Raw genomic sequence first — 15,090 nt, 5'->3', positions numbered from 1 at the left:
AAATTCCGCGACCACAACGAAATCGCTTTAGCGATGTCATAGCATGTAAAGCGGCCTTTAGACAAGGGACAATAGAGAAGATGGAGAATTAGGTACTCTGGCTTATCCACACTCTCACATGCAAGTGAATTGGATCACAGTGAATGACATGCAATTGCACTGTTTATCCAACCAAACACATGCGCTTTAAAGCAATACTCCAGCATTTTTTTTGTGCTGGAGTGGTGCTTTAAATGTAAGTCCTCTGACCCTTTTAGATACTCACCTTTTGATAGCTTGATTGTTTTACAGCGCTACTCCAGTTCTGCGGTGCTAAATTGTGATCATAACTTTTGACTGGCTGGAAGTCAGAATTTAGGTCATAAGGTGTCAATGCATGTCTATGAGAGTCAGAATGAGGCCAGAACAAAGCTCTCGTATAGACGTATTAATTTGTAATCTCCCACTTGCTCCATGAAACACTGGAATTGCCATCAGGTCACAAATCACCCAGAGATGATGGGAGCGATGCTGGAAAAAGATGGAAATGGTGGCAGAGCAGTATAAGACAAGGGGGCAGAGGACAGGGGACACATATTTAAGGCTGGAGTCACACTTGCGTATGACTCGCATGAGTGCAATGGGAAAAAATCTCGCATTGCACTTGGCCCCATGGAAGACAATGCTGCAGTTCACATCTGCGAGTTTTTCCTCAGCTCTAATTGGACTGAAGAAAAAATCACAGCATGCTGAGATTGTCTGCAAGAACCATGTCACCCGCACCCATACAAGTCTATGGGTGCGAGAAAAACATCGGACTGCACTCAGATGTCATTCAAGTGCAGTGCAATATACGCACAGGCTGACCATGGAGGAGATGGGGGGACTAAACCCTCCCTCTCTTCCTCAACACCCGCCCACTCCGAAGCTGTGACCCGATCGCAAGATCGGGTCACAGTTGCATTACACTTGGCTCACGCGCGCAGCAGAGCCTGAGCCGAGGGTCATTAGCATATCGCATCCATGGGATGCCATACGCCAATGTGACTACAGCCTAAGGCAGCACGTCAGCGCTGAAATAAAACAAATGCAGGAGTGGTGGTTGAAGTGAATTGGTTATTAGAAAAACATAGCTAAAGATAATCCATCCCCAATAGTATGGTGTTCAGGGTTGAACCACCTTTTCTTTCACAGGGATGTATTTTCACTGCATACTTTAATTGCAGTATAGATGAATATGATAAGTATCTTCAGTTGCACCCAAACATTTTGTTATTTACTTATTTATTTAAAGCGGTGATTTTTCAATTTCCCATTTTAGCCATTCTAGCAAGTACAGTCTCTTTTTTACACTTATCTATATTTTGTTTCTGCAGTAAAGGAAACTCAGCTGCACAATAAGTACCAAGTTCAGGAAAGCTAACTATAGAGAATAAAGTGTCATACACACTGTTTCCTATGGGACAATAAAATAGGCTACTGAGTTATTTCAAATTCATTGTTTGCTGTAAAATTTCTTATCAGAATTAAAACCTAATTTAAAACTGTTGTTTTGTTTTTCTTTCATTATGCAGAATAATATTAAAAATGGATCTAATTTTATTTAAAAGAAAACTAAAAAAAAAAGTGTTTTTTTTTCTTTAGTAAACAATGTAATTTATTTTATAGATCTTGAAGGGAGAACTTGAAATTAAAAAGAAGACCATGGATACACTGTACTCTCTAAGTCAGGATCTCCTTTCCTCCCTTAAAAATACAGCAGTGTCTCAGAAAAATGAGGCAAGGTTAGATGACTTTGCTAAGAGATGGGATAATCTTATACAGAAGCTGGAGAACAGTACCAGGCAGGTTTGTATATTTTTATTCATGTTTGATTTAAATGGTTTGTAAGAACTATGTTCATGTGATTTTTTTTTAATCAATTTTTTTCTATCTTGAGCTATTGACAGATTTAAAAAAAATTCTCAAGTTACTTGCTTTATTTTTCTTAAGCAATAACAACATTTTCAGGTTACTGGTATGTTGACATGGAGAAAATGAGTCAGGAAAGGTGGTATGCTGTTTATTCCAGAAGATCCTACTAGTAAAAGATGGAGTGCTAACTTAAACCAAATTTACCTTATTAATTAGGGGTGTTCTAGAAGATCTGCACATGTGTGGCTGAAAGAATGAATGTCAGCTTTGCATTTCTGCTCCAGGAGATACAAATTGGATTTTAAAATTTGGTAAAGTTAAACAGGCATAGTTCACAAGTAGTGATGGGCAAAACTGGACTGTAAAAGTCCGGATATGCGCGGTTTTCCCGGGAACTCAGGTAATAAAAAATAATGGAAAAATAAAGAAAATAAGAATAAAGCAGGCGCGCTATACTTACAAAGTCTCCAGCGGCCGCTCATTAGCTTCAGGCATATTCACTGCTTTCCTGGCTCACTGACTTCTATGAGTGGTTGCAGTCAGATGTAACAGCGTGTCTGACTGCTTGCAAAACCTGACCCTGTCTATTTTGTGGTGCAAAAATAAATAAATAAATAAAAAATTGTTGTAGGGTCTCACCATATTATGATACCCAGCACATATAAAGCATACAGCTACAGGATGCAGCCCCCACCCATCCACTTATCTTTGTTGTGTATCAAAATAAGAGGAACCGCATATGGTTTTTTAAAAATTACTTCAATAAATGATCAATTTTGATACTCAGCAATGATAAAACTAACAGCTGGGATCTGGTATTTTGAGGCTGGGGGGACCCATGCTTATTGTGCCCCACAACCTAAAAATAGCAGCCTGCAGCCATAATGCATTGTTGCCTCCATTAGATACAACAATCACTAAACTTTATCGGACTCTTCCCAATTGCCCTGATGCAGTGCAAATGGGGAAATAAAGGGTTAATACCAGCTCACAGCTGCCACTAAGCCCTAGGTTAGTAATGAGAGGTGTCTATGATACCCACATTACTAATCTGTACATGAAAAAAATAAACACAAACAGCGAAAACACCAAGGTCCATCATAATCTACTCGAGGTCCCACAATGATTCCAGCTCTGCTACATCTGAAGTGACAGCACATGACATCTCACTGTGAGCTTCAGGCAAAGAATGAGCCATGCAATGAGCGGTGATGTCACTCAGGTTATTTGAGGTCACAGCTGGAGACTACCACGGTCCTTTGCCTGTGATTGCAGGTAACCTAACCTCAGGTGACCTCATTGAACTGAATGACCTCAGATGGGGTTACATGTGATCATAGGTGGAGGACCATGTGAACCTGCAGCTGTGACCGCAAATTACCTGAGTGACGTCACCACTCATCGTGCAGCTCATTCTCTGCCTGAAGCCCACAGCAGGCGGACATGTTCTATGGCCACTTGCTGTCAATTCTGAAATAGCAGGGCTGCAATTGTTGTGGGATTTTATGAGCATTACATTGGACCTGTTTTTTTTGGGGCTAAAAAAGGCTGAAAGAGGGACTTGTTTTTGTATTTTATTTCAAATAAAGAATTTTTTTGTGTGTTTGTGCTTATTTCTTTTCACTTAGAGATTAGTTTAGTAATGGAGGTCTCAAAGATGGCTCCTTACTAATCCAGAGCTTAGTGTCAGCTGTCAGCTGTTATTAACCCTTTATTACCCCAATTGCCACCGCACCAGGGCAATCAGGATGAGCCAGTTAATGTTCCAGGATTGTCGCATGTAATGGATGCGACAATCCTGGGGGGCTGCAGGCTGCTATTTTTAGGCTGGTAGACCCAATAAGCATGGGCCTCCACAGCATGATAATACCAGCTCCTGGCTGTAGACTTTAGCATTGCTGGGTATCAAAATTGGAGAGACTGCAAGGTGTTTTTTTAAATTATTTATTTAAATAATTGTAAAAACTCCACATGCACGTCTTATTTTGATACACAGTTAGACAACAGCATGGCTGGGGGACGCAGCCTGTGCTACATGCTGTAACTTTGCCAAATATAGTAATACGGTTGGACCCTACTCCAATTTTTTGTATATTTTTTTTTACAGCAATAGAGATGGACAAACAATCCTTCTGCTTGGTTGCAGTCAGACACTTGGTCACACAGAGTGGGAGCTCATCTGTCTGCAACCAGAGACATGGGAACTGCCGATGGGTGGGGGAAGCAGTGCATATGTATGAAGGATAATGAAGGACCTCGGAAGTTGCATTAGAGCCACAAATAGACTCAGTAACTGCTCAAATCCCCCTACCTTTGCTACCACCATATTAAAGCACCTGACTCTGGTCCCCATAAACTTATGTGGGGACCAGCATCCGTCCAGATATCCCGGATCAATTCCGGGCCCCAATCAGGTTTTTTTTATTACCCTGGTTGGACCCACCGTTCCCGGGTATCTGCGAGTCCGCCCATCACAATTCACAAGCATTTGGAATGTCCAGACCATCAATATCAGTTGTGTCCATTATTCAGCACCCCAATAATTAGTTGTTATTATCCAAGTCAGGAACCAGGTATAAACATTCAATAAAACTAAACAGCACAGCTCCATTCAATACATAGTGGCAGCTGAAGACACTGCTATTTATTCAATGCTTACACAGGCTGCCATCAAAGCTAATGAGAGTTGATCATTTGGAAATCCAATTATTGTAATCCTACCAAACTGATAGTGATGAGTTATTTTAATGATAAGTATTCAATATCCCAATGTCCCTTAACAACCTTTAAATGTCCTATATTGGATATCAATAGACTGTCAATATGGTATTCATATTCTATCACTATGATGAGAGGAACCACCTCAATGGTAATGCTCTGTTAGCATACAGATCTAATGAAGGGATGAATGTAAATGGAACATAGAATACATCTGCAATAATTCTTGATAGATGATTGATCAGCTGTAACAGTTTTTGAAAGTTGCCATTGGAATATATGCAATTTTTGAAAAAAACCTGCTGCAGTCTGCAAGATAATAGCAATATTCTAAAAGATTATGATCTGCAGTCTAAACCGACCTCCAGTGCTCAAATCGCTGGGAGACGTACGTAGATGAGATTACCTTCCTTTTGAAAAATAATTAAATCCTTCATAAATAAGAGGTCTTGCTAAAAAAGGGAAACCCTTGTAATAGTACATAGCACATGAGTAGTTCTTTAATGATTTATGGAGATAATTACTGCAACCTCTTCAACAAAGCTAATACAGATTTGTCCACAGAGGTTTATAGGTTCCTCCAGGCCTTGACGTCTTATTCATATCATATATGAGAGATTTTAGCAGGCAGAAAAAAATATTTTTTTTGTTTTCCTAATAAATACAGATCACTTGTACTTTCTACTTTATTCACCATATTTAACACAGAATAAGAACTAATGCTCCGCTAACATATTCCTTCATGCAGAGATAGTTAACTGAAGATCAGATGGGGAAGAAAGTGGTTTTTCAAAGATGCCATCAGAGCATAAATAAAGACTATTATCTGCAGCTTTACTGCTACATGGAGTCCTGACTCAACTGTGTTTAATGTGGGTTTACAATACATTCACAAACATCCAGCAAAGAAAGCCAATGTTAATTTCTATATCAGAGATCAACTTCTTTATTTCACTTGAACAGCCACATTTAGCTATATCAAGTGTTGCCCAAGGAGTGTTGGAGGAATCTATAGTATCAAAATAGCATACTGTCTAAATAGTACCAACATGCCAATATCAACATACAGATATAAATAAAAATAAAAATAAAATAATATAGTGCTAGGCTTCCTTTCACAAAAATATAAACAATCATAATCTTAGTCCTAATTCATATAAGTATGTTTATTTTATATACTTTTTTTATATATAGGATAGTCCACAAACAAAACTGATTTGCTGGCCAAATTCAAACATTTATGAATCTGCTGTCATATGAGTCTAATAATACCCGAAAATGTAGCACTAATTACCTAATGTAAGGTCAATGATATGGTTCTTATGGTAATTTGGCTTTGTCATGACTAGAGATGAGCGAACCGGTCCCGGTTCGGCTCGAGGTCGGTTCGACGAACCGAACTCGAACCGCATAGGAAACAATGGCAGGCATTCACAAACACATAAAAACACCTAGAAAACACCCTCAAAGGTGTCCAAAAGGTGACAAACAACTCACAACACAACACAAACACATGGGAAAGTGACAAGGACATATACTCATGCGAAAACAAAAGAGCAGGACAAGGAAAAAGAGGAGGACACACAGATATATGAGTATATGCAAGGAAACGTCAATGCCATTACTGTGCAACTTGAGCCCTGCTCATTTTAGGCTTCCAATCTGGATAAATTGCCTGAGCTTGCCACGTACGCCTTGGGGATCTTGTCGTGTCCTGCAGCCTGCGTTCTCTCGGAACCTGTCTTCAGTGCTGCTGGGGGTCTGCTGGCAGATAAGCACACGTGTCTGTCCACTGACAATGTGGACATGGCTCTAAGAGGACTTTTCTTCCCCTGGGTCATCCAGGGGAGGCGAAAGGCACACGTATTTTTGAGAGTGCTTCATGCAAAGCATCTTTGTAAGCTTGAAAATGGGGGTCAACTGATGCCAGTCAAGTGGGGTGTGTGTGGCCCAGTTAGTGGAAACGAGGGAGACTGTGGTTGGAGTCCCCTCGCTTTTGAAAAAAGAACCAAGATGAACAAGTCATGGCTCTCAGAGGACTTTTCTTCCCCTGGGTCATCCAGGGGAGGCGAAAGGCACGCGTATTTTTGAGAGTGCTTCATGCAAAGCATCTTTGTAAGCTTGAAAATGGGGGTCAACTGATGCCAGTCAAGGGGGGTGTGTGTGGCCCAGTTAGTGGAAACGAGGGAGACTGTGGTTGGAGTCCCCTCGCTTTTGAAAAAAGAACCAAGATGAACAAGTCATGGCTCTCAGAAGACTTTTCTTCCCCTGGGTCATCCAGGGGAGGCGAAAGGCACGCGTATTTTTGAGAGTGCTTCATGCAAAGCATCTTTTTCTTTTTCAAAAGGGGGGTCAACTGATGCCAGTCAAGTGGGGTATGTGTGGCCCAATTAGTGGCAACGAGGGAGACTGTGGTTGGAGTCCCCTATCTGTGTTTCTAAAAGAACCAAGATGAATGAGTCATGGCTCTCAGAGGACTTTTCTTCCCCTGGGTCATCCAGGGGACGGGAAAGGCACGCGTATTTTTGAGAGTGCTTCATGCAAAGCATCTTTTTCTTTTTCAAAAGGGGGGTCAACTGATGCCAGTCAAGTGGGGTGTGTGTGGCCCAATTAGTGGAAACGAGGGAGACTGTGGTTGGTGTCCCCTCGCTTTTGAAAAAAGAACCAAGATGAACAAGTCATGGCTCTCAGAGGACTTTTCTTCCCCTGGGTCATCCAGGGGAGGCGAAAGGCACACGTATTTTTGAGAGTGCTTCATGCAAAGCATCTTTTTCTTTTTCAAAAGGGGGGTCAACTGATGCCAGTCAAGTGGGGTGTGTGTGGCCCAATTAGTGGCAACGAGGGAGACTGTGGTTGGAGTCCCCTCGCTGTGTTTCTAAAAGAACCAAGATGAACGAGTCATGGCTCTCAGAGGACTTTTCTTCCCCTGGGTCATCCAGGAGACGGGAAAGGCACGCGTATTTTTGAGAGTGCTTCATGCAAAGCATCTTTTTCTTTTTCAAAAGGGGGGTCAACTGATGCCAGTCAAGTGGGGTGTGTGTGGCCCAATTAGTGGAAACGAGGGAGACTGTGGTTGGAGTCCCCTCGCTTTTGAAAAAAAGAACCAAGATGAACAAGTCATGGCTCTCAGAGGACTTTTCTTCCCCTGGGTCATCCAGGGGAGGCGAAAGGCACACGTATTTTTGAGAGTGCTTCATGCAAAGCATCTTTGTAAGCTTGAAAATGGGGGTCAACTGATGCCAGTCAAGTGGGGTGTGTGTGGCCCAGTTAGTGGAAACGAGGGAGACTGTGGTTGGTGTCTTCTCGCTTTTGAAAAAAGAGCCAAGATGAACAAGTCATGGCTCTCAGAGGACTTTTCTTCCCCTGGGTCATCCAGGGGAGGCGAAAGGCATGCATATTTTTGAGAGTGTTTCATGCAAAGCATCTTTGTAAGCTTGAAAATGGGGGTCAACTGATGCCAGTCAAGTGGGGTGTGTGTGGCCCAGTTAGTGGAAACGAGGGAGACTGTGGTTGGAGTCCCCTCGCTGTGTTTTACATGCTTTTAGAAGGGCATGACATGGCTTAGAGGTTGACTTTCAGCATCTGGAAACTGTTGGCTATCAAAATGCTGCCTTTCCAACCTTTTTAACCGAGGATTTTCGAGACCTTATGCCCATCGCAGTGCCCCAAGAGCCGATGCCCAGGCGCCACTCCTTCTCCAACAAAGGCGTGCACGTGCTACACCAGCATGTCGCACTAAACATCACTGATTCCTTGAGAAACTCTGTGTGACAGGGTGCATTTCACCACAGATAATTGGCCCAGTAAGCATGGACAGGGGCGTTACATGTCGCTGACTGGGCAATGGGTTACTGTGGGGAGAGATGGAGAAGGGTCTGCTGTACAAGTCTTGCCGTCCCCACGAGTTGTGTCAATCCTTCTTTTGTTTGTAGAAGTTAATACACTGCTTCTGCCTCTTCAACCTCGTGTGGGTCCTCCACCTTGGCCCAAACCCTGTGTGGTCAGGCCACCCTTCCTTGTAACTGCGCACAAGGAATACCACACACCTCCTTACTATGCTAGCAGCAGAGCTCAATGCCATCAGGCGGTCAAAGGTTTACTTTGAAATGTATGGGAAATGTGAGTCACACCACTGAGAAGTTGTGGACGGTTAGCTCTGTAGACCGAGTTTCATCAATGGTTGTCTCCACTCAACCAGCAGCCAGGGAAGGCCGGGTGCGACAATGATGCAAACATGGGTGCGGCCCTTCGCTGTGACAATGTGGCACACGTGCCTTGTGTGGCTCACGTGTTGAATCTGGTTGTCCAACAATTTTTAAAGCACTATCCTGACCCACATGGCCTTCTGCAGAGAGCACGGTGTAACGCCTTCCTTGATCCACACACTCAGATGGGCTGTAAATGATAGGCTAGAGGGAAGCCACTCACCAAGCAGGACCCTTAGAACTCTGAAACCCTTTAACCCCTATACAGGGATTAGGAATTACACAGGGCCCAAGATGATCAATACCTGTGGAAGGCTGCAGTTCCAGAGAATAGTAGTCAGGCAGGGTCAAAACATTAATTGAGGAACAGGAACAGAATGGGACGGCCAGGACTTAATCAGAAAACAAGCAGAGGTGAAATGCGGATCGACCAACAAGGTACATAAACAGCAAGCAGGAAAAGTAGTCAGGTAACAAGCACACAAAATCATAAAACTGAACTGGGGGTAAAAGTAACCAGAGGTTCATAGCTATGTCTGGCAGTGGTCTGCAGACAGGATGGGCATAAAAAAGGGTGTGGTGTCTTCCCATTGGTTGTAGCTGAATGATGGTACTTCATCTGTGAGATACCCACCAGCTACATTCAGCCAGAGATTCTGCATCTGTCAAGGTAATGCAGCCCAGTGGGTGAGCATAACCTGCGTCCACCTGCACCGCTGGCATCGACTCCTCTCCCATCATCAGCACTATGCATGAAAGGAACACGTTGTCACCTGGCGACCGGAGTACAAATTGACGGAGCGGACTCCGTTGGTGACTTAACAGCCATGTGCGGCAATGATGCAAACCTGGCTGCGGGCCATCGTCAGGGCAATGTGACACACGTGCCTTGTATGGCTCACGTGTTGAACCTAATTCTCCAGCAATTTTTAAAACACCATCCCGGCCTACATGGCCTTGTGCAGCGGGCACGCTCGCTATGTGCTCACTTCCATCGTGCGCACACAGCAGCTCAACAACTTTCGTCGCTACAGAATTCTTTAGGTCTGGTGGTTAAACGCCTGAAATGCGATGTGCCGACACGCAGGAATTTGAATCTGCACATGTTGCAGCGATTGTGGCAGCACCGCCGATCCCTGCTGCAATACGTTATGACATATAGCCTGGGATAACTTGATCCAGAGGTGGTGCAGATGACGCTGCTGGAGTGGTGTCAGATCAAGGACCTATGCACCCTTCTACACAGTTTACCAATGTCAACGAAGATGTTTAGCACTGGCGATGCCATTCTCAGCGTGACAATTCTGGTCATCTACATGATGGAGCACACTGTAATTATTATTCGGAGTCAGGTGTTGGGACAAGAGGAAGGGGAGGAAGTACAGGAGGAGTTATATGCGGAAGGGATAACAAGATCTACAAGGTCCAGATGGTCAGCGGCACCTAGGCGGCCTTCATGGTGAGGGAGAGGGATTAACAAGGGCGCATAGTATCAGCAAAAAGTGTTGAGGAAGGTGCAGGAGCCCATGAAGAAATGGAGGACGAACTGGCGATGGGCATGGAAGACTCAGCAGATGAGTGAGAGCTTGCTCACATTTCGGTTGTGCGAGGTTGTGGGGAGAGGGCAGAGGAAGGAGGCACGATTCTCACCTCTCTGCCACCAACACACCAAGGACTTGGTCCTCCTGGATGCACAAGACACATGAGCGCCTTCTTGCTGCACTACCTACAACATGACCCTCGGATTGTACGAATTCAAAGTAATCCTGACTACTGGGTTGCCACACTGTTAGATCCCCGGTACAAGACAAAATTTGGCAAAATAATTCCTGCCATAGAAATGGACGCACGTATACAGGAGTATCTGCAGAAGGTGATACGCAATCTTAGATCTGCTTTTCCACTAAACACCAGTGCTGCACAGAGTGAATCTCAACGCTTTGTCATGGATAGGAGGAAATGGTCTTTTACTTGTCCACATCTGAGGGACCAAGGGCTGGCTGCTGTGCTGAGATGGCATTGAGTACGGTGTCCCTGCAGAGTTGCACTTTTGGTCATATACCAAAATGAGTTGAAAAAGGACAGATGCTGGTGGAAAGGGGAACAGGTGTGTTGGAAAGGGGAAAAAAGTTTTTGTCCGTGGATTTGGTGGTTAAGCAACAGTAACATTTGCTGAAGAAACACCATCTGTTACAGTGGGACTGGCAGATTTGGATAAGGTGGTATATACTATGTTACCGCTATATACTGAAAATTATTAAGAAAAGAAAGAGAAAGGTATATATCCCCATCAGCAGTCAGTGTCCACCGTGTTCCCAGATGGAAAAGGAGAGGTTGGCAACTGGAAGGTTTGGTGGAGGATACAGAGCTGTGTGGCTATGAAACTAATAGTAGCCTGAACCGAGTTAGACGCCATTCGGATCTGGAGACTGGGAGCCCTGTTAGCGTCACAGGGTTCACATGCCCACCCAGCCCAGGAACTCCCTGTTAACAACACAGGGGCCATTGAGTATGCTGACCGTGTGCGTAGGGACCACACCTGTGGACTGCAGGTGCATCAGCAGCAGAAAGCCTGTTAATGCCACTGGGCTGCACAAGCAGGACTGGTAGGACAGGAGCTGGTCTTAACCATTCTGCATTACCAACTGTGGTGGTGGCCTGCATCGACACCCTATCCCTGCCTACCTTTGGCCTAAAGCCGCAATGGGTTCAACACATGGAGGTGTGCTCTTTCGGAGCATAATAGAAGACTGCGTACCTCCTTGTTGGCTCCAGCCCCTTTTATAACCTGGGTCCGCCCCAAACCAGGGTGAACCACAATGCACCTCCTGGAGACAAAAGCAGAGTGACACGTCATGAGTGGCATAACTAGCGTCCTATTTGGAACCGCAACTTCAATAATGACCTCATGGCTGCCATGACCCAAACACCTCACCAGTCATCGTCTGACCATCAATAATGCAGTGACAAGTCATAGGGACAGGCCTCTGCAAGCCATTTGGGAGTGGCCTGGCCACATCGTCACGACACCTGATGCCCTGTGGTCTATATGGGACCCCCACATCAGGGGCAGGGCCAAAGAGTTCATTACCGGACATAGTCTCTGATGCAGTAAGTGCCTGAGCATGCTCAGTAGCATGAAATACAGTGTCTGAAAAAAGACTATCAGCTTTATGGTGTCTAGGCACAACACAGGACCTAGACCCGGCACGGAGTGAAAGTACCTGTGCAAAGAGGCTTTTCGCACTAAGTGTTTGAGCATGCGCTGTATCCCGAAATGAAGACTTAGCCTCAGCAATGGCACAGTCAGGCTGAGCATACTCACTAGGCGAAACACTGTAGTTAGGCTGCGGCTGGGGTAAATCGGCACACGCATGCGCACTAGCTGCCTCTCCATACTTAGACATGGAGGAGAAAGCAGCCAGCTGGACAACCCAAGGCACAGCCCTAAATGGCAGCTGATGCCTGGGCGCAAATGAAACTGCAGCAGGCTTCAGGTTACAGGTTTTGTAACAACAAATACCATCCAAAAGAACAGGTGTACTTCTTCCCATGGATAATCTGATATGATCCTTTTTTTCACGGACACAACCATCGCTAACAAATGTAGATGAGGCCAAAACAGCAGCTGCTTCAATGGATCTGAAGTGCTCCATAAAGTGGCCTCTCCTCCACCCCAATTTCAAGATCCCAAATACTCCATTCCTCTGTGGTGTCAATCCAATCGCACTTGCTTCCTAACAGCTCTCAAGTTTCCACCAGCCCTGCTGAGTATGGGGTAACAGAGATGGTTGAGTTTGCATAGCTGTTCAGTCGCACTATAGCCTGGGAATCAGAGGTCTGCTCCAAAGCTGCAATGAGTACAGACAAGGAAGTTATTATTATTTTTATTATTATTGATTTATAGAGCACCATTGATTCCATGGTGCTGTACATGAGAAGGGGGTTACATACAGAATACATATACAAGTAACTATAGACAGACTGGTACAGAGGGAAGAGGGCCCTGCCCTTGCGGGATTACATTCTAAAGGATTTTTGGGAGGAGACAGTAGGAGTGGTGTAGGTTGAGCGTCAAGTACGTATGGTGGTGGTGTCATTGAAGGTTATAGTCATTTCTGAACAGATGAGTTTTCAGATTCAGTTTGAAGCTTGCGGGTGTAGCAGATAATCTGACATACATGTTGAGGTAGCGAGTTCCATGAGACAGGGGAAATGATCTGCGCAGATGGCCAGAAGTGTTGTGAGTGGGATCCAGGCCCCAATGAAGAAAGGGCTGAGCCTAATCTACACCCTCATTTCCAAAAAGTAAATCCTCCTGGTGGAGACAATGGGGAACATGATGAGGAGCACAGATACCTGATTGGAATGACAACTTTACTATTCGGTCAGGGCAGGAAGAGGTTGTCTCGGAGGACTCAGGACGAGGGGAATGAAAACACACAGGGTTATTGATGAGGTTGGAGACCACACTTACTGTGAAACCAAAGTCAGCCAGTCGATGAGGTCAGCAGAGGAGGTGGAGGAGGATGCTACTGACGACGAGGTTACATTGCGTCTTCTTGGCCAGAGACAAAGTACTGGAAGCACGTCAACAACTGAATCCTGGACCACAACTTTGACTCTGAGCAGAAGTCGTGTTGGCTATGCAGGTCGCATGGGCTGTAAGCCTTGCCTAGCCTGTGAATTTTTGGACATCGCAAAGGATCACCCAAGTCTTGGAATCTGTAAGATTTGTCAACAATCTGTAAGTAGAAGGCAAAAACTCACACCTTTGAGTAGTTCCTCCATGAAGTGTCACATGGATATGAATTGATAGCGTGAAGGTGTATTGCTCAGCATTAGCCACTGTCAATGCAACATGCTTATTTGCCATTGCATGCATTGTTGCAGACTACACACAAGGGGCTGCTGTTTTTTTGGATCTGCCTTTGTTTGGTCACTATAGCAATATCAAATTGCTCTTCGGATGTGGACTTGGAGATGCTGTCTATGAACAGAAGGAAAAGCTAAAGGTGTGTGTTACAGCAAGGAGCCACCGCGGAAACACTTCGTTTCAATTGTGAGGGGAGTCATGTTGTACTTTGATGATGAGCCCCGTAATGCCAGTGAGCAGCATCCTGTGCCACAGACCAACATTCTTACAGTGCTGTCTATACTGTTTACCGTGAGAAGAGCGTAAAGTTTGTATTTCTGGAAACTGGACATCAGAGTACCCGGGTACGGTAGGCTGTGCCCAGACAATAATGCGGGCACGCAACACTTTGTTTTATTAGCAAAACACATATCTGTTTTGGGTAGGCCGACTGTATAGACAATAAGACTTGCTGCCTCTGCACTGTCAAATTGTCACGTACAGTTTAAATCATAGAGGGACAGCAACACATGTTTGCATTGACTGTTGCTTTTCAAGATTTCCATGACTGTGTTGCAGAGCTGTGTGGTTTGCATTCACACTGTTATCATCTGCATTATCTTTGAGGCTTCAGCTAACAAGGGTATTCAGGGCGGGTAATGTGTTTTGACTATGTTTAGGTAGATAACTTGGAAGCTCTTGTGATGCGCCACTGGTAAGTCGTGTTCAAACACACACACACGCACAAACACACAATTACTGCTACACAGAGGGATTAGCAGGTAGTAGGCAACAGAATAGATTGTTCAATTATTTAAATTGTATGCATGGTTCTTATTGTTTGCTTTGGTAAAGTTAAACAATCATTTATCAACCCTACTGCCTAGAGTCCTTTTCCTGTTGCCTGGTTTTGCTGCATACTGGTGAGCCCACCCTGTACACAACTTAAAATGAAGCATAAGTCACAATGTGAATTTCACTGTGCTACAATGCGGCCTAGCGTGCCTGTGCAACCACCACCTGCCCCATCAAGTGCATCTGCGTGCTCTTCATCCTCTGTGACTGTGGGGACAGCAGTCACACATGGTATTTCACACTGAACTTCCACTCCTTTACCCGCAACAGGGAGTGTGATTGGCAGGTCATCACTAGTTTTGGAAGTGGAAACAGAAGGTATTGTTGAGCTGTCAGACATCGAGAGAACCATCATTGGATGCAGGCTACATTATATCCACGCCTGCACCTTCGTCACAGATTGGCTGGATTACCTGCAGTTAATAATTGCATTCCAGAAATGGAAAGGAGTGTAGAATGCAAATGTGTTGTACCTTGCTTGGCAGCAAAGGAACACTAACTTAGTATTCCAGACAATTTTAGGATGGCAGAAAAAGAGTCAGCTCTTTGGGCAAATCAAATAGC

At 44.6% G+C, this 15,090-nt stretch overlaps 1 protein-coding gene across 8 annotated transcripts in view; it reads left to right on the top strand.

Moving 5' to 3' along the window:
- The window catches only part of DMD (dystrophin), a 4,177,531-nt gene that overhangs the window by 1,499,947 nt on the left and 2,662,494 nt on the right, over positions 1–15,090 (top strand). For all 8 annotated transcript variants that reach the window (XM_075336500.1, XM_075336497.1, XM_075336505.1 and 5 more), the window contains one exon: positions 1,648–1,827. In XM_075336500.1, coding sequence (XP_075192615.1) covers positions 1,648–1,827 — 180 coding nt within the window. The remainder of the gene's footprint in view (positions 1–1,647; positions 1,828–15,090) is intronic.

This window comes from Anomaloglossus baeobatrachus, chromosome 2 (genome assembly GCF_048569485.1).
Source record: "Anomaloglossus baeobatrachus isolate aAnoBae1 chromosome 2, aAnoBae1.hap1, whole genome shotgun sequence".
NCBI lineage: Eukaryota > Metazoa > Chordata > Amphibia > Anura > Aromobatidae > Anomaloglossus > Anomaloglossus baeobatrachus.
This window is presented reverse-complemented; position numbering and strand designations above follow the sequence as displayed.